Source organism: Centroberyx affinis, unplaced genomic scaffold, assembly GCF_046629955.1.
Source record: "Centroberyx affinis isolate AG114_WGS23_722 - 3 ecotype Tasmania unplaced genomic scaffold, CSIRO-AGI_Caff_v1 ptg000336l_1, whole genome shotgun sequence".
In the NCBI taxonomy this organism is placed as follows: domain Eukaryota; kingdom Metazoa; phylum Chordata; class Actinopteri; order Beryciformes; family Berycidae; genus Centroberyx; species Centroberyx affinis.
In genome coordinates, this window is record NW_027279011.1 from 45,537 (window position 1) to 69,583 (window position 24,047).

General features: G+C 40.5%; 3 protein-coding genes across 3 annotated transcripts; all 3 read left to right on the forward strand.

Annotated features, from left to right (window-relative positions):
• The first annotated feature begins 3,624 nt into the window (after positions 1 to 3,624).
• On the forward strand, positions 3,625 to 11,070 carry LOC139641065 (collagenase 3). The gene is made up of 10 exons (XM_071515301.1): positions 3,625 to 3,720; positions 5,290 to 5,540; positions 5,971 to 6,119; positions 6,246 to 6,371; positions 6,923 to 7,084; positions 8,274 to 8,403; positions 8,548 to 8,684; positions 8,834 to 8,993; positions 9,843 to 9,943; positions 10,928 to 11,070. The coding sequence occupies exons 1-10, from the start codon at positions 3,625 to 3,627 to the stop codon at positions 11,068 to 11,070; spliced, it is 1,455 nt and encodes a 484-aa protein (XP_071371402.1).
• A 2,362-nt stretch (positions 11,071 to 13,432) lies between these two features.
• On the forward strand, positions 13,433 to 16,916 carry mmp13a (matrix metallopeptidase 13a). The gene is made up of 10 exons (XM_071515299.1): positions 13,433 to 13,540; positions 13,783 to 14,030; positions 14,129 to 14,277; positions 14,887 to 15,015; positions 15,148 to 15,309; positions 15,461 to 15,590; positions 15,713 to 15,846; positions 15,941 to 16,100; positions 16,204 to 16,307; positions 16,457 to 16,916. The coding sequence occupies exons 1-10, from the start codon at positions 13,442 to 13,444 to the stop codon at positions 16,564 to 16,566; spliced, it is 1,425 nt and encodes a 474-aa protein (XP_071371400.1). The 5' UTR covers positions 13,433 to 13,441; the 3' UTR covers positions 16,567 to 16,916.
• A 3,221-nt stretch (positions 16,917 to 20,137) lies between these two features.
• Positions 20,138 to 24,025, forward strand: mmp30 (matrix metallopeptidase 30). The gene is given in 11 exon segments (XM_071515298.1): positions 20,138 to 20,417; positions 21,285 to 21,532; positions 21,685 to 21,833; positions 21,916 to 22,041; positions 22,162 to 22,323; positions 22,501 to 22,699; positions 22,877 to 23,007; positions 23,191 to 23,267; positions 23,269 to 23,366; positions 23,469 to 23,572; positions 23,676 to 24,025. Coding segments are annotated over 11 exon segments (1,503 nt in total). The 5' UTR covers positions 20,138 to 20,309; the 3' UTR covers positions 23,777 to 24,025.
• The last annotated feature ends 22 nt before the right edge of the window (positions 24,026 to 24,047 follow it).

Genomic DNA, 24,047 nt, shown 5'->3' on the forward strand with positions numbered 1-24,047 from the left:
ACACGCTTAAAGAACTCAGTGAAACAACCTCCAATGTCCACACTGGAGATATTTTCCACAGGAAATTGTTTCAGTAAAGGACGGGTTACTCAATTATATAATATAATGGTGGAAAACCATAAAGACAACTCTGAAACTAAGAGACAGGAGTGGATACAAGATTTAAAAGAGGAGAATGAGAGAGAAAGAGAATGGGGTTTAATATGTTCAAAAGCCCAAACACAAACCATCAATACTCGACTGAGATTAATACAATATAATTGGATAATGAGATCGTACATTACCCTGGTGAAGTTAAATCAATTTGATCCTAATATTCCTGACCATGTTATAAGTGCAATATTTATCAAGGTACTTTGTATCACTGCTTGTGGGAATGTGGAGAGATTCAAATGTTTTGGAGTTCGGTGATACGTTATATCTCTCAAATGACCTCTTCTCCATTACCTCTAAGTCCTAAACTGTGTATACTAAGCATTTATCCAGACAATTGTTCTCTATCTAATAGAGAAAGAAAAATGGTTGACCTATGTCTACTACAAGCCAGGTGATGGTATTAATCGAATGTGGGAACGTGTTGGAAGAATGTGGGTTGCCCCTCTCTAGGCCATTAGTTGAAAAATTTAACATCAAGTTTGGATCTTGAGAAACTCACTTATATAGTTAGGAAGAAAGCTTCTGAGTTTTATAACATTTGGGAGATGTTTTTGGAATTTGTTAAAAATTGTGACATTGAAGAGGCATTGGAAGTGTGACATTACAGTGAAAATAACTAATCTATTGTGAGAATTGTGTGCTGTATGCTGCTCTATGTTGTGATTGTATTCTTTTTTTTTCTATTCATTTTATTTATTTACTTACTTAATTTTTCTTTCCATTGTAAATTGTTGTCCTTTTTAACCTGATTATTAGCTAATTAATTATTTTTAAGTGATATTTTATTATTATTTATATACTGCCATATGTTTGATTTGGGGGAAGGTTCAGTTGTTATGTATAATGTATTAAATGTATAAAATCAATAAATAAATGTAAAAAAAAAAAAAATGTTAATTACAATAGCACAAAAGAGAGAGCTTTGGCTGAATCTATTCTACAAGTTTTCTTTTCAAAACACTCACAGATTGCACATCTGGCACAGCTGAGTAGTCTGTTTTTACGGTTCCTCCAGCTCATGGAGAAAAGGAGGAAGACTCACCATTCCTGTTTTTGTGACCAATTTGTAAAAATCCCCCTTTGGAGTCTTCTGGCATGTCAGCTTTTCCCTGTGTTGAGTTGAAACACCGCAGGGAGAGCTGGGATTTTGATATCTGATTCCATAAACCTGTTCAAAACATACAGTAGAGAGGCTTCATGCTGATTTTGTTGATAATGAAGAAATGATAAATGATTATAATGTGTTTTATACCTAAGTCTTGATTGAAAACGATTTCTGTTTGAAGGTCAGGGGGAGCAGTATGTATTATGATTTGCCCCATGTTGAAAACTGAATATTATGTGTGGGAGAGAGGACTATGACTCCAAAGCATCACCCAGTTATTGCCACACAACACTTTATGCACAGCGGTGCAATGTTACAGGCTTAATTAAGAACACTAAATCCGCTCTTAACCTCAGGGGACAGCGAGAAGATACGCTATGAGTCAGTGTCAAGACTTTATTGTGTGTAATAGATTCATAATGAGGCCCATTAGCAGGTTTTGCCCAGAATTTCCACCTTTCCGTTGAGTCAGTATTAGTCGCACTATTGAAACTGGTGATTAGATTGTGTTCACACACAGCGTTGGTCATGTATTGGTCCTGGTTCAGGTGAGGTTTGACAAGTTGTGGGTGTCCCAACTGTAAACACAGATTTATATTGGCAGACAGCTCAACAATTAGGATCTGACTCATGTTGGGAATGCCCAAGTTGCTGTAGAGTCAACATCAGCAGGAGGAAAAACACTTTTGAGTGTCTCAGGGAAGAGGCTAGGCTGCTGTTTCTGATGTCATTGCTGAAGCACCTGGCAGTTTTTTGTAGACTTTACTGTATATTACAGTAAAAGTCGCATAGGTGGATCAGCAGCCTGGATTTCAGGCCCTGTTTTAACCTTACAGACTAAGTGGTGTAAAAAATTAGACATTTCCTTGTTTTCTCATTCAAGTAGGTAGTGTCTAAGGTTTACAGTAGGTTTCGGTTCAACTGCTAGGTGTAGGCAGTTTGTGTATTCTTCAGATAAGAGAAGACATGCGTGGGGAGAGTCAGTCACATTATTGTAAGAGTTGGGCTGTATATTTACTTATCTCGGATTTTGCCTTGTGTGTCCAAAGTTCCTGCCGACTGCTGGGACGCCTATTTTGTCAGAGTCTGGGGGTTTTCACTGCGCTTCATACATAGCGATGACCAACTAAACTGATTGAATTGAATTTCTAAATGCTAAACATTCAGTATTCAGAGATAAAAAACTATTTAGGCTAATTCATGGAACTGAAAGTCATCTAAAAAGTAACCAATAAATTATTACTTTCCATTTTCAGTAGCCAAATAGTAACTTAGACGGATAAGCAGTAATCAACCCTGATTTTTTTGGAATAGTGTAGAGTAGCTTTGTACATGCTTATCCTTGGGACTATAAATGTTTCACCAAAGCACAAGCAATAAAGATCTTTTATTATCGTCCTTTGGGCTGTCTATAAGTCTCAGATCTGTTTTGAAGCTATATAAAGCCTCCATTGAGTCTTTCTTAGTTTTGCACTACCGTTGTGGAACCACCCGTCTATACATCCTATTCCTTAGTGAAAATAATGTCCATGGCTCCTGCTATGTGGTGCTATGTGACTACTGAAAACCCATTTGAAACCCAAATAGCCTTTATCTTAGAGTTCTTTCATCATTTGAAACACGATGAACAATTCTCACCATATCAAACTCTACATGAAAGACTGTTTTGCTCATTTTTCACTAACTAAACTTTTCTATTCCGTACCATCAAAGCAATTCTATAAATCACTGAACAAGATATAACCTTTAAAAGTAATCATCTTCAAACCCAATCATCATTCATCATACTTTAAATCCCTCTGCACCCTCCTGACCACATCAGTGCTCAAGTGTAGTTGACTTCTTTATCTAAATATCATAATCATTTTATTTCTTCTGTGAATTGCTTCATTTGGCAGGCACAAACAAAGGATGCAGCGAAATAAAGCATCCATTTTCCTGCATCTCCATAGGGGAATTTGAGTGCTTTATGCCCATGGGCGACGACCCAATCTGAGTGCTAATCTAGGTTTTTAACCCCTCAATTATCTGGCATCATAACATACCATCATACTGTTCCACAGCACTTCGAATATGCAAATCCACCACTGATAACCACTCTGTTGACAAGCTAAAGGGTAAACTAAATATTTGCAGTCCCTGTTACAGGTCTGGTGTTTCTTTGTTGAGCGATTTAAGAGGACCCCGCTGTGCACGGAGCCACACATATAATTAACAGCGGGATCCAGGTGGCCCCCGCTGCAGCTCTACATTCAGTCCTGTGTATCTCCAGCTGAACATCTCAAAGATAGAGGCTGACTGGCTTGGACTCTAGCCTGTCGAACATGAGGATGCTCTGGCTGGGCCTTCTGATTTGTCTCGTGATGCCCAGCCAACACGGCACCTTTCCCCTCCGAACCCCGGAACGACCTGCGCAAGCCCGCGCTGGACCGGCTGAAGCTGAACTGGAGTTTGCGGAGGTATTTATCAGTGGATGCATGGGAGGTGACCCCTGGTAAGAAAGAATGAGCGAGACTGCTAGATTTATGTGTCTTTGTTCTGGGGTAGCGTTGTTTTATTTATGGGAGATCTGTTCTGGACAGCTTTACTGCTGGTGCTTTGCTCAGGTATGTTGGTGGTATGTTAGTTCAGCTAAGTGCCAGAATTCCCTAAAAGCTTCTTGCAGTGACCTCATTGGTGACCCATCGATAGGATCTGCGTTACTTTGGGCAACAACAAAATATATGGTCCCCATTGTCTCTTAATCATAGAATCTCTATCCTCTTTTCTATATTACACTTACAGAATAAATGGAAATATAGAAGTGTGTGTGTAGGGACGTAGAAGTTAAGCCCACCTACCTGTTTTTAGGCTGACATAAATTTTTATGAAATAAATTCATATACATCACAGTAAGTGGTGCCAAACTGATGTAAGTGATATGAAGATAAATGCTTTCCTGAAACTGATTTTTGTTTATATTGAAGTTTGCTGCCTTGTGCTGTTCACTGACTAGAGGTCATAGTTAACCCACCTTTGTATTTACCACTATATCACTGATAATAAGTGATCTACTAGATAAGCTGACAGCAATCATGGAAAGTAGGATAAACTGCAATAGCCACACAGCAGTTACTAATGACTTGGTTGATTAAGTGTTCACACTAAACGCTTACTGCTGATCACAGCATCTTTGTTTTTTCATGGTGAAATCATCAGTAGAAGAATCCTTTAGCAGAATAAGACCAGCACAGTTCTTGTAAATCTTTTTTATTCTGTTGTCTACCTCTTAAAGGGCTACACTGACTTTTTTGGAGTTTGGCCCATTGGTCACCTTACCCAATATGCAAAGAGAGGATTGGTACCAAAATCATCCCTGTCTGGTGCGCATGCTGACGCTTTATAATACAGTATGCTATAACCATAGGCTATTAGCATTAAATAAACGATTTTGACAAAACCTGGGTGAATGACATGTTTCATAATTGCGATCATGTTCGAACTTCATCAACAGCAACCAACAGTTGCATTGTTGCGCATAGTGTAGGTGTTCATGGACTTAAGTGGAACATCTGGCTATGCAGATGATTGCGCAAATTTTTATGGAGCTGTGATAATCCTAGAAGTCAGAAGCTATCTTTAGCCCTTGTATATGACTGTTGGTGACACCTACAATTACATGAGTGCACCTACCTTTGTGCATAGTTCTATTATTAAAGGTTTAAGGAAAATGCTTGGAATGTTTACTGTAAAGACTCTACTCATTTTATGAACTCTTGATCATTTGAAAAATTGAGGAGCAAACATCTTGCCCAACATTGTTTTCAATGCTTGTGTCAGCTTGTGATTATTTTTCAGCTTGGTACAATTTAAATAGAGTCAAACCCTCAGGGGACCCAGAAAGAAGAATAGAGGAAAGATAAATGAGATTCAGTGTCTCACGATTAAATGCTCAACACCTTGAGCATCATCTCAGCTTGCATTCATTACCTTTTTGTTGAGTGCAGTAATAATTGATTCTGCATGCTGAGTGAATTATCTGTTTTCAGGCCTACCTGAAGCACTTTTATGGCTACCAGCCCAAGTCGGAGAGACAGAGGAGGGCTGCAGACTCCGGCGCAGACCAGCTGACCGGACTCTGCGCTAAGGTCCGAGAGATGCAGCGCTTCTTTGGTTTGCCTGCAAGTGGCGAGCTGACCGAGGAGACTCTGGCCGTCATGAGGAGGCCTCGCTGCGGTCTGTCAGATGCTGAAGCATTCGAAGAGACAATTCGCTGGAAGAGGAGCACCCTCAGCTACAAGTTAGGGACTGCCAAAACCCAAAGCTGCAGTCAACAATGATGTGATTAACATTAGAACAGACATAATGCCCATTTAATTACTCAGTGTGTAAAAAAGTGCCCATGATTAGTCTAACTTTAAATCTGTTTCATTAAACTCAATGGCTTCATTCTCAATGGTTATTAATGGAATTTAAAGCTGCAATTGGCAACATTTTTATGTACAAACACACCCGTCTCATCAGCCTAAACACAAAGACGGATATTTAGGTCAGAGGGTGCATTTTACTGACATCACATTACATGATTAATGGGTTTCCATGATTTGGGGCTTCCAACATGTGAAGTTTCCTAGTGCAGCTTTAGGAGAACAACGGAGCGGAGAGCTAAACATATCAATAGGATAAATTATTTGATGTCAGATTAGTGAAATTCTGTGTTTGTTCCTCAGGATCTCCAGCTACAGCCCGACCATCCGAGCCTCCCGGGCTCAGAAAGCCTTCAGGGCGGCGTGGAAGCTGTGGGCCGACGTTGCGCCTATCCGTTTCCGCAAGAGGAGCAGGAGAGACGCCGACATCGTTATCTCCTTCGACAGTGGCGGTGAGCTCTAGAGAGAACAGATCTGCCCACAACACCTTCACAGTTATGTTGCTCAATGATCCTGATACACAGCCTGCATCAACTGTTAGTTGAATGTCATGATTAACTGGGAAAAGTTTGTTGCAGACCATAAGGACGGCTCGCCATTTGATGGCAAAGGAGGCATCCTGGCCCACGCCTTCCTGCCTGGGATTGGTATTGGAGGGGACGTCCACTTTGATGTTGATGAAGACTGGAGCTTCAATGCCACTGGTACTGGCGTTGGAAGTTGCTCAGGATGTTGTTGACATTTTATGTTTGAACTCAAAAACTTGAACTAATAACATTCCTTTTGAGTTAAAGCTGCACTAGGCAAGACTTTTGTGAGAAAATACATCCGTCACAAAGTGGGGCTGCAATAGAGAGGAACATCCCATCCCCCATAACTGAGATACTGCAGATTCACCCCATTTGCCCAAATGTCAAGTATGGTCAGTGGCGAGAAATCTTCACCCAAAGCAAGTGACAAATCAAAACTTAATAATGAAATACAAAACATTTCTTAAACAGAGCACCCTGTCCAGAGAAAGCTGGACTTGCCAACCCAACATTAGATCTTTTTTCTGTCTCGTCTCTTTGATATCCTTTGGTGTAAAACATGTTACTTGACTTCTGAGAACTCAAATTCTTAAATTTCAAAGTTTCAAAACTCTCACTGTCATTTAGGGCCGATAATGTGCAAAATTGCCTAGTGCAGCTTTAAAACCTTTCTTTGATGTTTTTCCAAACAAAAATCCCTTACAAGACTTGTGTCCCTGCATCAGGCTTCAACCTGTTTGCTGTGGCGGTACATGAATTTGGCCATGCCCTCGGTCTGCCCCACTCCCCCGACCCCGGAGCTGTCATGTACCCATCATACAACTTTGTCACTGAACCCGACCTTCAGCTCTCCTTCCGAGATGTCAAAGATGTCCAGCACATGTATGGTGAGTCTGGTCGCATCCAAAACAGTAAGCCACTCAGGGAAAACATTACCATTTCACTGCTTGGATTCAGAAATGTTGCTGTTTTTCTTTGGTGTAACTACCGTAACCCCATCTTTACCTTTGCTTTTACCTTAACTTGAAAATAGCCATGAAAAAATCTGTGTGTATGTCACTCTGGTGTCACTTAGTTACTTACAAAATGCATGAAATTAGTAGGTAATTACATGGTGACACCCTGCTAGTTACTCAGTAATTTCTTGTAGATAAAAATAAAGTGTGTCTGCTCCCATAGCAGGGGGATGAGAGACAAAGCTGAAAACCAGAGTACCAAGATCCTGATTTCTACATCTTGACTTCTACATCATTGTACTGCTGCGAGTTGCACCATAAGCAATGAATATGAAACTGACTTGCCAGCTTAAAAGCTTTACTTAAAAACGAAAAAATCCAGTTCACACAGAGTCTTAAATATGTATATGAATGTGTATATTTTGGCAAATAATTGCGGGTTTCCAATAGATGCCTGTTTGAATTTTTTTTTTTTTTTCTGCTTGTTATAGATACAACTGTTTGCACAACATAGATCCAAATAGAATAAGGAAGAGTCAGTTGCGTCACAAAATACCCAATTTATAACTCATTTATTGTGCCTAAACAACAGGTTCATAACAGCGGCATATGACTTTCATGTATGCTGATTGACATGTATGCTGATATGTCAGTTTACTTTCAAGGTGTTGTGAAATATGTATGTGATTTGTGACATGGCAAGCGAACAGTGTCAATTTATTGAGAAAAAAGTAAAATAAAACAATAGTGTCACTGTAAATTAATATTTTTAACTGAAAAACATTTAAAGTTTGTAATTATGAAACTTTTGTCAGAGATTGGACATCAAAATCTAATAATTCCTTCCAGATATACTGGTGACCAGTACTTACAATGCAGCTGACTGTGGAGAGAATAAAGTCAGGTGACAGAAAGCAGCTTATAAGGTCAACACCTACAGAAGTGCCAACAACTGCTATCACACTTCTGTCACTGCTATCATTCAGTTACAACTTGGACACTGGCTGTAAAACTTTGTTGAAGTGGGGGAAAAAAACAATTGGCTCAATTTCAAAATGCAGGCCTACCATTGTCCCTGTCAAAAGGCACTTTATAAACTGTTTCCTTGTGTTGCCTCCAGGTATCAATCCCAATTTCTCTTCACTCTCCTTGAAGAGGCCTCCGCCAAGAACACCTGACAAATGTGACCCAGATTTGTCCTTTGATGCTGTAACAGAACTGCAACAGGAGGTCTTGTTTTTCAAAGATAGGTAGTGTTATAGTATGTCTACATAATCTAGGGTGACGTGACAGGCGGACTTACTGTATGTCCTCACCTGAGTCTAGGCCCTAAAATTATGTTCCAAGGATACAGAAGACCTAGCTATTAAGAAAAGCTTGTCATGTCTTTTCAGATTTATGTGGCGCAAACATCCTAATTTTGACAAGATAGGAATCTCTCTGATAAGCAGCCTGTGGCCAGACAGCATACCTCCCTTGTTGGACGCTGTCTATCAGAATGTGGAGGCAAACCTGATGGTGTTTTTCAAAGGTACTGTACTATCCTCAAAGAGCAGTATGAGCTGTATTTGTATCTTAATGAAGTCCTAATAAAAGAATACATTGAATAACAGGCAACTGAATGTCTCGTGGATATGAAATAGGGCCGAAGAACATTAGACAGTAGTGTTTTTGTTGCAGGTAGTCAGTACTGGGTGGTAAGGCAGTTGGAAGTCTTGGAGGGCTTCCCTAGGAACATCTCCGACCTGGGCTTCCCTCCCAGGGTGACGTCTGTCGATGCTGCTCTTCACTTCCGCAAAGCCCGCCTCACCGTGTTCTTCACTGGCCATGAGTGCTGGAGGTACTAAAGATCCCACACTGATTTACAGGACGTCCCAGACTGACCGGTAGCACTTCACTAGAAGTCCATTGCGATGCATTATAAGCAAATTATAAGCCAATTAGAACCAGAAATAAACATTTTTACAATGTAATCATCAGGCAAACATCATCAGTCAAACTTAGATTCAAATAAAAATTACATTCAATTCGATATCATGTCATTAACTGCAGCATTATCTATGCAGTGTCTCCAAAATCTATTTGACCCCTTATTTTTGTTTGCACTATATCATGTATAACTATACAGTATATGAATGAATGAATAAATGAATGAAAGCACAAACCCCATGACTATACAAGTTACAACTTCCATAATACTGTTTTATGTGAATAAAGCATATGATTATACACAGAAGAAGGCAATACAAAATAAATTACTCATTTAATTTATACAATGCCTTTTTCCGCATTTCCCATGCCTTCTCCATATAATCATCATGCACTCGCATGTGAGTTCAATGCCAGGTTATGATAGCACATATAACCGTGCAACAGCAACATAAATATGTTGTTATAGATACACTAAACTGGGACCAGATTATTTCCTCTATTTTCAGTCTAATGACGATGTACATGCTTCCTGTCTGAGTAATGCAGGACAGCTTGCCATCATTTTCTGGGTTATTTGTCATCCACTGTAGGTGTTCGGCTGATGATCAGAACAACTTTGGTTACCTCATGTGACAGATCAGGCACTGGAGTTTACAATGATTCATAAAATGATGTGCATTAAATGTCATCTTCCAGCAGGAAGATGTAGACACAGAGATATGTGCTCTACCAACTTTTCCCTCTGTATGATATCTAGGTACAATGAGGTGCAGAACATGATGGAGGAGTCCCCGACACCCGTAGCCCAGCAATGGCCGGGGGCTCCCACTCCCCTGGATGCAGCTGTCTCATACGAAGGTAGCTTATACAGCAATATGAAGTTTATATGAAGGGAAGACCCCTTCATACACATGCAACGATTTAGCATCAATAGATTATTAACACATCTATTTTGAGACATTAGTATAATTACTGTAAACAAACGAGACCATTGTTGAGAAGACTGACAGCCTCTACCAGCCTCAACACAGAATTTTACACTGTGCGACACCAGGTTGGATTTAATGTTAAATCTGCTGGATTGCTTTACAGCACAAAGGGATACTTTTTTTTACAGCACAAAACAAGAAGAGGGCGCTGTTCTTTTAGCACAAACAGAGCTAAAGCTTTCAGAGTTTCTGGCAATGGTGAAATGATGGAGTGAAAGGCCGAAGGAAAAAAATACTTCCAACATGTTTATACTCCTCTGTAAATCCAAAGACAAAACAAGGAAACATGTCGTCCCCCACAGATGATGCAGGCACCCCTTGGACCAATCAGTTACAAGATGCATCCTCACTCCAAGTTTTATCAAAATTGGACAGTTGTTGTAGCAGCTGTGGCCTTTCAAAGTTTTAAATTTTGACCTTTAGTTATAGCGCTCTCATTTGGCCAATTAGAGTTATTTTAGCCAATGGAACACAGCACAAAGATGCCTCATCCTCCCAAGTTTTCATCAAAATCAGACCAGTGGTGTCAGAGATATCACCTGAGATGTCATGTTTGACAGACAACTGGACGGACACGACCTGATCCATAGGCCCGCCCACTTTATGGGAAATGTGGCCTGAATTTTGATAAACACTAGCACTAGCATTACCACTGGTATGAGATAGAAGCTACGTCTCAGCCATGGTCTCATCTGTTTACAATAATTATACCAATATATCACAATTCATCTGACAATGATATATTGATGTTAAAAATGCTACACATGGCACCTTTAATGTTTTCAGCAATGCTCAAACCTCAACACCCCGATACATTGTATATATTTGAATAATAACCCCCCATTCCCAACAGGATTTGTGTACTTCTTCAAGGGGAATGTCCAGTACAAATATGACCCCAACTTCAAACGTGTCGTCTCCATAAGGCCCGCTAATGATCTGCTGGAATGTGAAGAGGAGGCAAACAATGACACAATGATGAAGGGGAGAAGATAATCTAAGTAGTTGATGATAATGATGATGAATGTGCTCTGTGTGGTGTGTGTGTGTGTGTGTGTGTGTGTGTGTGTTTGTGTGTGTGTGTGTGTGTGTGTGTTTGTATGTGTGATATATCCAGCAATAACCGCAAGTTCTCTAATAGATGAAGGGAACTGATGAATAATGCAAGGAAGTGGTTAAAAGTATTACTTGAGCACGTAATATGTAGTGCGGTGTTGTAATAATGGCATTTGTACCTTGTTTTAAAGTGCAGTTTTTTCTGTGTTGTGGTTGATTTTGAAGTTGATGGTGCAAATTGTTTTTTAATGTGTTTTTAAAATAATTCTCTAATTCTACGTATTTTATGGTTCTGTCTTTGCACCACTGGTGATTTGTGGTTCATTGGGTCACATACTTTTTAAGTGCAAAACTGCTAAGACACCTAATATTTCTCATTAATAAATAAATCTTACAAAGGAATATGGTGCTACTGTTTTTATTACAGCACACTTATCCTGTCTGAGTTGCTGAAGACACTGTTGTTGGTCAACTTATCTGAGACAATACATTGAGCAACGAGGACAGAACAGTTCTGCTCGCCAATATTAAGACATAGTGACCAAAATGTAGTTTTCCACTAACACTGGTCTACAAATTAGTTATACAATATTACAAATATGTAAGGATGGAAAATAACAGCCTATAGTGGACACAAGAAAATGTGCATGCAACCAGTCTCCTATCAAGTGAAAAACAATAGCATTTTCTATGCAATACAGCACCTCTGAATATGTTGCCGAACAAATTGACTTCAATGTGGGTATGAATTCACCAGAATTTTTGCCAGAAAAATGCTGAAGGCACAACTATTATTATTATTATCCCTATGTGACTCACATCCATGCACGTAATCGCCTTAGCTGTTGACTTTGTGATCTGGATCATGAGTCGTACAGTGTGATGATGACTGATCAGTGACATATACTAGTACCGCATAACTGGTTGGATGGACTTTGGCATGGGTGAGTTTTAGTTTGGCATGGAAGGTAACTAGGCCTTTTTGTTTGTAATGACATGAGGCAGTATGTCTGTGTTTGCTCACAGGGCACATCACTGTCTCACCAGAAGAGGCAGTAGCCCGAGGGCTGGAGGAGACAGCTCATGAGTGAAGGGTCAGACCTTTCAATTCATAAGGCTTCGAAAAAACCTGGGTAGAGGGAGTAAAGAATGTCATTCAACAACCCTAAAAAACAGGTTCAAATAAAAAAATGAAATTACAAATATTCTCTAAGTCTAAATGTCTTCCTCAAGACCCTAACCCTAACCACTAGAAAATAGTGACCAAAATGTAGTTTTCATCTAACACTGGTCAACAAACTGGCTATATGTTATTACATATGTATATAAGGATGGAAAATAACAATAAGAATGGACATAAGAAAATGTGTGTGCAACCACTCTCCTATCACCCTCCTGCAATAAACGTACAGACTTGAATAAGTGCTCCAGTGTCTTACTTCGGGTAGTCTTTATAAAGTGCCCAGGTAAAATTGTTTTGTTTATTATAAATATTCTGTCAAGGTATCTTTAGGCAAGGCAAGTATCTGCCAAGTGCTCCTGTTGAATTGCTCAGAGGCAATAGAGTGAAACACTGTGGTTGTACTGGGCAGCTTGCATACATTCTTATTAACATCCATTATCCGCATTATCCACATTACCATTGCCATCTGTATGAGTTTAAGTTCCTCCCTGGTATTATTCACTTCAATTGTCAAATATGATTATCAACATCTACATGCAAACTTCCATAATCAATCAGTTTATACTTTCAGAGCAGTACCTAATACCTGGTATATGTTAATTTTCAAAATCAGTTGTTTCAGTATAAGATCATATACAATGATAACAATCTAATACAATATTACGATCACATATTATCATTATAGTGCTATATCAAATATTATGTCTAATAAGTGAAAAAAGTGATTTTAAGATACACTTAGTTGAAATAGAGTCAATTTTTTACCTTACACAAAATACTTTTTTTAAAACAAAATCTGCAATTGGATCATAAAAAGGTATACATGTAGTGCTTTTTTCATGGGGGATTCATGGGATTACTATAACCTTCATGATTCATTAAATATCCAAGAGCAAAGCCTGTGACATGTAACAATCATGAACATGTCATGTCATAATTACAGCGTCTTGTTATGGAAAACTTTTTGGTTGGCTGAGCAATCACAGCCGTACTTCCTCTGCCGTCCATAAATGGAATATTTCCTGACTCACTGACTCAAGAAGGTAGTTGCTCAACACGCCCGGTCCTCAGCGTATATAAAGGAGCTGCCTCCAGCACAAAAACATAAGTCGCACTCGACAAGGAAACATGAAGTCTTTCAATCTGTGCATTCTACTAAGCCTGGCAGTCGCAGTTTACTGTGTGCCAATATCGCAAGTTACTGTGGAAGATGAGCTTCTTGCAGAGGTAAGGTCTCCTCACTGTATTCTCACTGTTTTGCTGTAAAGATGGGTTCAAGGCGTGCATTTGAAACTTTTCTACGAATTCTGAATGTTTTATTCTTATAGACAAATGAGGATCTTATGTGACTGCAAAGTACTGTAGTTAACATACAATACATGCAGATCCTCTCCCCTTCTTCCTTCATGCAATCTATGTCTGTTCTGCAGCTGTTACATTAACCATCTAACCCTTGTTCTTTCCTGCAGAGCTACCTGAAGAATTTCTTCAACCTGACACAGGAGACGGGTCCGGTGGCCAGACGGGGGATCAGCCAGGTGAGCAAGAAGCTCAGCGAGATGCAACGCTTCTTTGGCCTCCAGATCACCGGCATGTTGGATGCTGACACCGTGGGGATGATGAAGAAGCCCCGCTGTGGCGTTCCAGATGGCAACATTGCTCATTTCTCCACCTTTGGAGGCAACCTCAAGTGGGAAAAGAACAGCCTTACCTACAGGTGAGTGATCTAAACAGAGCGCAAGAGAGAAGCAAATTTTAGACATTACATATAATTGACTATTTTATTATATATTTGACTGTTTTTCTGTCCTATAGGATTGAGAACTACACCCCTGACATGTCCATGTCTGAGGTAGATGACTCCATAGATAGAGCTCTGCAGGTCTGGGCCAAAGTGACTCCCCTGAGATTCACAAGAATCTATAGTGGCACCGCTGACATCATGATCTCCTTTGGCCGCCAATGTAAGTACAAAATAACTTTCCGCTTGTCCACTTCCTACCCCCCATGGGGTAAATCAAATCAAAAAACAATAAAAAGTTGGTCATAAAAAAAACGTCCCGCTTGTCCCATCAAAGTCGCAGTTTTATGCCCCAAATGAAAAGCAGTCTATTGGACAATAAGTGTTTGATCTTGCAGGACTAGAGTAGATAGGCTGGATCCCTTGTTGACATCTCTACTCTACAGTGCATGCTTCAATGACACTTATCCTTTAAATGGCTTGGAAAAGGGGCATTTACGCCAAGATTACATAACATATATCACTCACCATAACAAAAACACAACATCATTCCTGTTGAGTTGAAAAAGTGTTTAAAACACTGTCTTCATATCAGCTTCATTTCTTGGTTGTTGTTTCCCAAGAAGCACCTGAACGACTATAATTATTTCTGTGCCTTGATTTACATTGGAGTACAGCTGATCAGTCTCAGTTCTAAGATACATTTGGGAAACCCACTCTGTTAGTTGTCACACCAATACATACAATACAACGCATCCATTAAATCGCTCTAATTTCACTGCTGGCTCTTCCCTATTTGCAAAAGCTGACGTGATTTTGTTCTTGTTTACAGCGCATGGCGATTTTTACCCCTTTGATGGCCCTGATGGCACCCTTGCCCATGCCTTCGCCCCGTCCCCCGGCATCGGAGGAGACGCCCATTTTGACGAAGATGAGACCTTCACCTTCAAGTCCAACAGAGGTGAGTTCTTTCACAGTTCTTTCACTATCCCAGCGGATTCTCCTGCACTGTCGCTATGCATTTTGGCATGATAATTGCTCATCACTCGGCAGAGCCGTAACACAACTGGAATTTTGCGTTTCCCCGCCGCAGGCTACGTCCTCTTCATGGTAGCAGCCCACGAGTTTGGCCACTCCCTGGGCTTGTCTCACTCCAATGACCCCGGCGCTCTCATGTACCCTGTGTACAGCTTCAGAAACCCTGACACCTTCGTCCTGCCCCGGGACGACGTCAACGGCATCCAGTCTCTCTATGGTTAGTAGTCACTGATTGGTTCACTGTAGCCTGTTTGCGCAAAACTGATCTCTATGGAGGTCATGCGAGTTTCATTCTCGCGATTGGGCTTTGTTGCTGAGTGACGCAGACCTCTCTAAATACTCGATGACTGATTTGATTTGACCTCCAGGTCCGAACCCTAATGTGGATCCCGTTGTGCCTGAACCCACTGCCCCCACCACCCCCGATGCCTGTGATTCAACCATGGTCCTGGACGCTGTCACCACCCTGCGAGGAGAGATGCTCTTCTTCAAAGACAGGTATGCTAGACATTGAAAGACCAAGAATGTGAAAGCAGAATTCTTGAGAATGAGTTTGTTGTCTCTAGATGGGAGAAGTGGCTGATGTATTAAAGTTGTCATGTGGTGTTGTCTGTTCTCAGCTTCTTCTGGCGTAGCTACCCCCAGAGCAGGACGCCTCAGCAGAGTCTCATCACCAACTTCTGGCCCAGTGCCCCTGTCAACATCGATGCCGCTTATGAGAGCCGCCAATCAGACAGAGTCATGCTCTTTAAAGGCACGAGTTGTCATGATCTTCCTAAATCTGTAACCATTTCAAAGTCTGCATTAGTGCATTGGCTGATAACTCTTTTCTTTCCATGCCTCTACAGGTCGCAGCGTCTGGGCCTTCTCTGGCTATGATATTGTGCGTGGCTATCCCAAAAGAATCACCAGTATCGGTCTGCCCAGGAGCGTGAAGAAAGTCGATGCTGTCCTCTACGATGAGGAGACTCGCAAGACATTATTCTTTGTCGGCAGGCAATACTACAGGTATGTTCAAACCGGTGTTAATTACACATGACTGAGTTAGGTATTATTAGAACTTACCCTGGTGTCTGAATGGTAGCTGAATTAACGTCTATGTTTATTTTAGCTATGATGAGGCCAAAAGCACTATGGACCAGGGATTCCCCAAACTGGTGGAGCAGACCTTCCCAGGCCTGACCAGCAAGGTGACTGCAGCTTTCCAGTACAGAGGTGAGTGGCATTCAAAACCCATCTGAGTTCCCCAAGTCAAATGTACGGAAATGAGAAGGTGTTCACAGCGTTTCGGGCATAGGAACCCTCTCTGTACCTTATCAGCCTATGACCAGCACAGTATTTAACAGTGTGCCTTTGTTCCCCAGGCTTTACCTACATCTACAGCGGGCCCTTCATGTTCGAGTACAGCCTGAGGAGCGGCAGGCTGTACCGCGTGCTGAGGAACAGCTACTTCCTGCGCTGCACTAACTTCTAGACCAGCTGACTACATTAGTCGCTTACAAAGCCACTGTGAATGACAATGAATGTTCCAGAGAGTCCAAATGTCTCAGTCAAATCTAGTTACTTGTTACACATATTTATGTAAACCTATTTTTTATATATATTTGGATCTACGTTGCTGTTGTTATTCTTATTTTATTTCATTTAGATATGAGTGTATGTATGTATTTAAAAAAATATAAATTTCCAAATAAATTTGTCTTAATAAGAATTTAATGTGTTGTTGTTGTTGTTGTTTTGCATGTGAAGATAAACATCTAAAGAAAATGTACTGTTTGCCATTACTGGAGAAAAGTTGTTTCATATAATCAAATAGGGTTTGCTCAGCAAGCATACTGGGGTTTTTCTAATATGTATTGTATGAAAAATATCTAACATAGTCATTTAAAATCGATCCTCCAATTTGAAGCAGAATAAATGTGCAGTAATTTAGTTACAAACATACAGAAAGACGTTCTATAAAATGTACTGATATTACATATAAATAAAGCGTTATGATAACTCACAAGGTAAAGTGATGTAAAAGATGATAATACTAAAGATGTTTTCAATTAGAGAACTGTTTATATATAATGCCTTATTGAACAGCAGTTGCGCTATATTTGTGTGAAGATATATGATATTATATACTGAAGTCATTACGTCACAAACTTCACTTGACACTAAAAACGACCTTGAAATATGGCCCCTGATAATGGTGAGGTGTGTCTTCTTCTTATTTTGTTACTTCACTGCCCTGAGATCTGACACTGTCTCTCCCTAGGCAAAACTCGAAGTTACTGTTGAAGTTATGTCCATAATCCAGTTAAAAAGAATACACTTCTTTGCCAAAACAAATACTTTTTGAAGAAGCATAAGATCAGAGGGCCTCATAGATTCCTATATCTAGGTAGGAATGGACCAATTTTGGATTGTAGAATGCTGTTTAATTCTTTGGAGATCAATTTGCAAATGGTAGGACACTGCTAGAGGCAATGACGATAGGTACCAGTTTCTGATTGGAGTTTTAACCACAGTAGAGATCTTCTAGGATCAAATTGATTAAGAATACACAGGTTCTATGCTGCCTATGCAAAATGTTGTACTGATTCTCCTTAAATCTGTTGCAGCAAAATGTGCAATTACATGAGAGGAGTCCTTCAAACCAATCATCTACCTCAAATCCAGGTCCCTACCAGACTGATATAACAAGGATGTGTCTTTTTCTGTACAATCTGTTTAGCATAATCCATAAACTATATTAAGTCAAAATGAAGCCTGATAGAAAACGGTTTCATTGCTTTTACTTGGCTTAATTGTTTATCAAGATTTAAAATTCCTATAGCTATGCACCATGTAATACACTGGCAAAGCAGATCTTGGCAAAATGATTCCTGCCTTCACATTAAGCATAGTTCCTTCCATTACTGTAACAAGGCATTGCCAGAGTGGATGTCTATTACCAGTCTGCAAGCTTAACCCTATTTTTGCCCTCAGCGCTCCCTCTTGTGTCTTCTGTGCTTATTGCACCCACTGACACATCATCTTCTAGAGACTCATGGAAAACAGAATAATGGAATCAATCAGGAAAACACTTAACAAAAAAAAAAATCCCCAAATGAAGTGTCTTTGCTAAGTTCCTGTGTGCACAGACAGAAACATCATTGGTATATCAAGCTGAATCAACAGATACCAAGAGTCAGATCTGGTCAGTTTCATCGACTGAGAGGCGAATCTGACTCTCAAGCTGGTTGGAGTTGAGGAATCAACTCTTTTGGGGTCAATCCTCCATCACTAGAAATTATAGGAGATAATGAAGTAAGTGTTGGACTTTCGGACTCACAGTGCAATTGTTTGGCTTCAAAACACTTGGATTAGGCTGCACAAGCTGTTTGGAGAAATTTGCTGGACATTTTATGCTGTAAAAAGAAAAAGCTCTGCTAACTTCAATACTTTGGCTTAAGGCTGAGATGGAACTACAGGGGCTTGACATGGGGGTGACTAGATAATGACTGAATTTTCATTTTGGGGTGAACTATTTCTTTAAGCACTGACAACCTCACTTAAATTGGGGACACTGAACTTTTTTTTTCAACAACAGATCATCAGTGAATCTATTTTGTATTTTTTTATTTTTAATTTTACAAGATGAAAACTAAAAACATAAATACTGACACGTATTACTAATTAATAAACTTATTTCCTCTGCCTCTGTCCCTCCCTACTGTCCACTCAACAGTCCATCTGAAGCTGTATGATGGAGCAGCCACACAACAGGGAAGAAGAAAGAAGAGGAGGAAGGTTACTGGTTCTAATCTCTAGATCAACTAGGAAAATCCAGGTAAAGAAAGAGAATAGAAAACACTCTTCACCAACCTTCGTCAATGCTCAATTGAGCAAGACATTTATTCCCATATTTCTCTATTGGAGCTGATCAGTGGTGAACTTGACGATGGTTCCCTCTAGCTGTGAATGTTGTGCTGCATGTAACCCTCTCTCCACCCTGCATCTGCTTATCCCAGTTGCTGTAAATAGGAATGTGTCAACATGCTGTCTAAATTCTCAAAATGAAACACTGACTTGATGATACTTAATTTCTCATGCCCGTGCAGGACTGAAAACTTCTCTGCTGTTCTCTGATCTCTGTTGCTTAACTGTACCTGTTCTTACCCGTCCTTCAAAGCATTATCTAACTTGGATTTGCATAAAAACTCATCTTACATTGAAACAAAGCCTACATCTTCTTTCCCATTGGGAATACTTGCCATGTGTGTAGTTTGCTGCACATCTCTAATGTAAGGTTGGAGGCAGCACCTGTAGGTCCACTCAATCCTACATATTTTATAATTGAACATAGTCCAATTGGAGTTCAGTTCCTCCCTTATATGGAGTAGGCCTGAATAGGATTAATATTTAATATTTCACTTTAACATAAGGTGTTTTTAGGTGTTTCTCGAACATATCAGCTCTCCATTTACATGTTATCTGCATGTCTGCAGTTTCACTGAGTGACAGCAGGACTTTTGATTCTTTTTCTTTCCTAAATTATTATGTAACTTATATTGAGCAACACAGTCAAGACTGATACTCAGACGGAGCCTTTCTGAACAGCTCTCAAGCTGTAGATGGTGATGGTGGTCCCAAATACATTAAAGAAATTTTAAAATCAACTGAAAGTCAAGTGTAAAGTGGCTAAAAAGAGAAGTATGATCTCTCCTCTTACTGTAGTTTGAGTGAAAAAACTATTTTGAAATGATTGCAGATGCGCAAAAGCTCTATGGTTGAGGCGAGAACACAAAGAGTAGCAAGGTGAAATAAAGTCCCAAACAACTTTCTCCAAGTCAGAAAAAATAGAAATACTTCTTGACTGATAGAAACAAGACTGGGCAACTCTTTGGTGTCCTAGGAGCTACTCCAACTGGCACTACCTGTCCTGACCTCATGTTAACTCCCCCCCGCCCCCCCTCCCATATCCTCTCTCATCCCTACAGTTATTATCCATCTCCTGTTGTCCTCAATGGGCCTGTTCAGACACTTGCAGGAATGTTTTATCGCCCAATCATGTATTTTACCCCAGGTGTTTAGCTCACATCCCAAACAATAATATGGATTGTTTCAGGGAATGACCAGCCAGTCCGTTGCACCTCTTCATCTGAGCAGAGCCAGAGAGGAAGAATAAGTATCTAGCAGGGACTCAGGATAATAATTCCTTCTTCCCTGCAGGAGAAAAAGGGAATCATGGAAGGGGCTTTGGCTGTGAAAACCTTGACGACAGCGGTGCTTGTAGCACTTTGCGCAGCTGCTCCCAACACACCTTCCCGCCTAAAAGAGATCTCTAAAGCCCAGGTAAACATAAAATACATAGAAGTGTTCCTTGAAGCTGTAATTCCTTATGATTTGTTGCTTTTACCAATATTTGAGAGAGAACAACATGCAAATATTTCTCTGTGATTCTATTAAATCGATGCCCTTCGATGCACCTCAAGCACGTAAAAAAAAAAAAAAAAAGTTTGCACCCTTTTTAATTTTGCAACATGAAATAGACATTTCTTGCAGAAATATTTTGTCACTGAAAATCATCACAGCCATTCACACTCAGCTTTACAGCATTTAACATAAGGGTTGAAAATTGGGTTAAAGAACATATCTTCTGCAGAAATGGAATATAGCCTACCTCAAGATGATTGGTTTGGCTGAAGTCGTGTTTTGCTTGTCTTTATTTTGATACTGTTAAGACTGACAGCAGTCACTGTCTAAACAGGAAAGAAGATGGAGCTATGTCTGGAAGTATACCTGTCTGTATTCAAAGCACTTAATCTGAGTCACTGTCACTCAATCATGTGATGCAGAGAAATTGCAAATCTTTAATGTGGATTTGTCTGTAGTGGGTTAAAATAAACACATGATGGACTTTTTGAACCAATAATCAAGTATTAAGAAGGCTCTTCGGACATGGAAAAATATTATCTACTGGAAGATTTTCCCAAATAAAATTCAGGGTAATTTTGATCAAACGTCACTCTCCAACTTTTTGAAGTATCTTTATCAAAAATGTTGCAAATGTCAGCAAATAGTCTGAGGAGCACATTATAGCTGATATCATATGTTAAATTTCACATGGTCCTTCCGGAAAAAATTCCTCAATTGCTGATGGTTCATGTTTATCTTGAAAGTGCTATCTGCATATGAGAATGTTCCGTTTTCTTTGTCCAGAGATATCTGTCTACATTTTACTCCGACGTGGGCGTCAGCGCTCCCAACAGCAACAGGCGCAGCGCTCGAGATTCCTTTGAGGACACCCTTAGGAAAATGCAGGACTTTTTTGGACTGGAGGTGACGGGCCAGTTGGATTCCAAAACCATGGAGGCGATGGATCAGCCCCGCTGCGGCTTCACAGATGTGGCTAGATATGGTCATTTTGATGGCCGACCCCACTGGGACAAGAATGAGGTCACATACAGGTACACAACACCCTCAGACAGACAAGATCCCAATGTCAGATGATGATGACAAAGTGCAGTACGAGCCTGCAAGCAGTCAATCAGAACATAAAGCACAATCAAGCACACCTGTAGGGACTTGTAAGCCATTTTTTTCTCTCAAACTGCCTTAGGATAACTGTGTACACGCCAACCTTGAGAAGAAGCGATGTGGATGCCACCATAGCCGAGGCTTTCCAACTCTACAGCGACATCATTCCTCTGGATTTCAAGCAGATCTACAGCGGCACCGCTGACATCATGATCTTGTTCGGGACTGGAGGTGAGTAACGCAATGCCTTCAGTCCCATTCAGAAAAACATTTCATTTCATTTCTTGGTATATTATTCTCCTCTCAAAACCAGACCATGGAGACTTCTCTCCCTTCGATGGGAAGAATGGGGTCCTGGCCCATGCATTCTCTCCCGGAGAGGGCCGAGGGGGTGACACCCACTTTGATGATGATGAGCAGTGGAGTCTAACCGCAAGAGGTGCACGCGTTAAGGAAACGGTGTTATCATGATGATACGCCTGATGATACATAGTTGAAGAATTACTAGGCTGTAGTCCCCTCATGGCCCCATCCTAACTTTATCTGTGTGTTTATACAGGAACCAACCTGCTGCTGGTGGCTGCCCATGAGCTTGGCCACGCTCTGGGATTAGCCCACTCTAAGGTCAAGACGGCCCTGATGTATCCCAACTACCACTATGTGAACACACAGGACTACAAGCTGCCTGAGGACGACAAACTGGGAGTGCAGGCTATATATGGTGAGAACCCAGCCAATTCATACACTGACAGTTAGAACTGTTCAATCTATAGAGGAGCTGCATTCATTTTTCAGATGCATATACGTTTTCATGAAAGCACTTTCCTAGCCATCAACTCTCTCTTCTACAGAAAATCTTTACCAATGCCATTTCTTTGCCTTTTTTCCTCTCTCCAAGGAGCCCGAACAACACCAGATCAACCGACTGAACCTGCGCCAAAACCACAACCTACTCCAAAACCTAAACCCAAACCACAACCTAGACCTGAACCAGAGCCTGAGCCCACACCAGAGCTTCCTCCAGAGAGGTGCAGCAGGAACCTGGTTTTCGATGCTGCCACCTCCATGCAGAACGATCTTTACTTCTTTAAAAATGGGTGAGACACTGATGTGTTATTTGAAGTAAAATGAGTTCCAGACAGCAAGCTCCTCCATAACCGTCAGATAGAGCCTTTATTTTGAAAGTCAGATGCACACATTAACAAAGCAATAGTTTTTTCTTGATGTTATTTCTGCTTATACTTACCATTGGAATATTGTTGTGTCTCTGTAAGATATTTCTGGAAGAAGAGTGGCTACTGGGATGGCATCACCAAGAGGAAAATTCAGTCTGCCTGGCCTGGAATCAACCATGTCGATGCTGCTTACGAATTTAAGAGCCGTGACATTAGCTTCTTCTTTGAGGGTACAAAATTAGCTTATAGTTACCATATATAAGACCAAAACTAAATCAGAATGTATACTCCCAAAAATGTACTTTGTTCTTACCTGATCTTCCTTGTTAATTAAACATTCAAGAAGCAATAAGTGAGGCAGGGAACAGTAAGGAACAGAATAGCAACTTTCTCTCTACCCTTTCACCTCACAGGGGATCATTACTGGGGTATCAGAGGAAACACTGTGGTGCCTGGTTATCCCAAACCCCTCAGCGACTTCGGCCTCCCCCCCTCTGTTACCAACCCCCTCTGTTACCAAGGTAGACGCTGCTATTCATATATCGTTCACAGGCAGGACCCTCTTCTTTGTGAAAACCAAATACTGGAGGTGAGTATCATTTAGACAAAACACAAACAGCCTGAAGCCAGATACAGACAGACATCATGTGGTGATGAGTGTGGTAAATGGATGCTCCTGGTTTTGTCGTAGCTTCAATGAAAGGAGGGGCAAAATGGACGGTGGGTACCCGAGATTAATTTACAGAAGATTCCCGGGGATTGGCTACAAAGTGGACGCTGCATTTGAGAACCAAGGTAGGTAATGATGGTGAAAATTCCCTCCACACTGGCAGTAGCCTATTTTCCTGTTCTTCTAAATAATTTGGGGTGAACCTAATGATAATATGTCCCATTTTAGGTTACCTGTACTTTTCATATGGACCCAGGCAGACAGAGTACCACTATCCAAGGAGAAAAGTGATTCGTGTTCTGTTAAACTATGGGTGGATGGACTGCTAAAGAAACAAAGACCTTCATATTTACACCACGCACATGCAATTAAAGCTGCAATCTACTCCACTATCTTTTCCTGAATAGCTTATGGCAGCTTATCTGTAGAAGTATGAAAATGCTTTATTTGAAGTAGAAATACAGTAAGAATTAACAAACGCTCTAGGCAATGACTGACTGTTATGTAGCTAAAAATTGTGGATTTTGTCTTGGGTTGTGCCACAAGCAAGTGTGCTTTAATAAAGCATTAAAAAAAATATGAAAGAATGACTTTAAATGT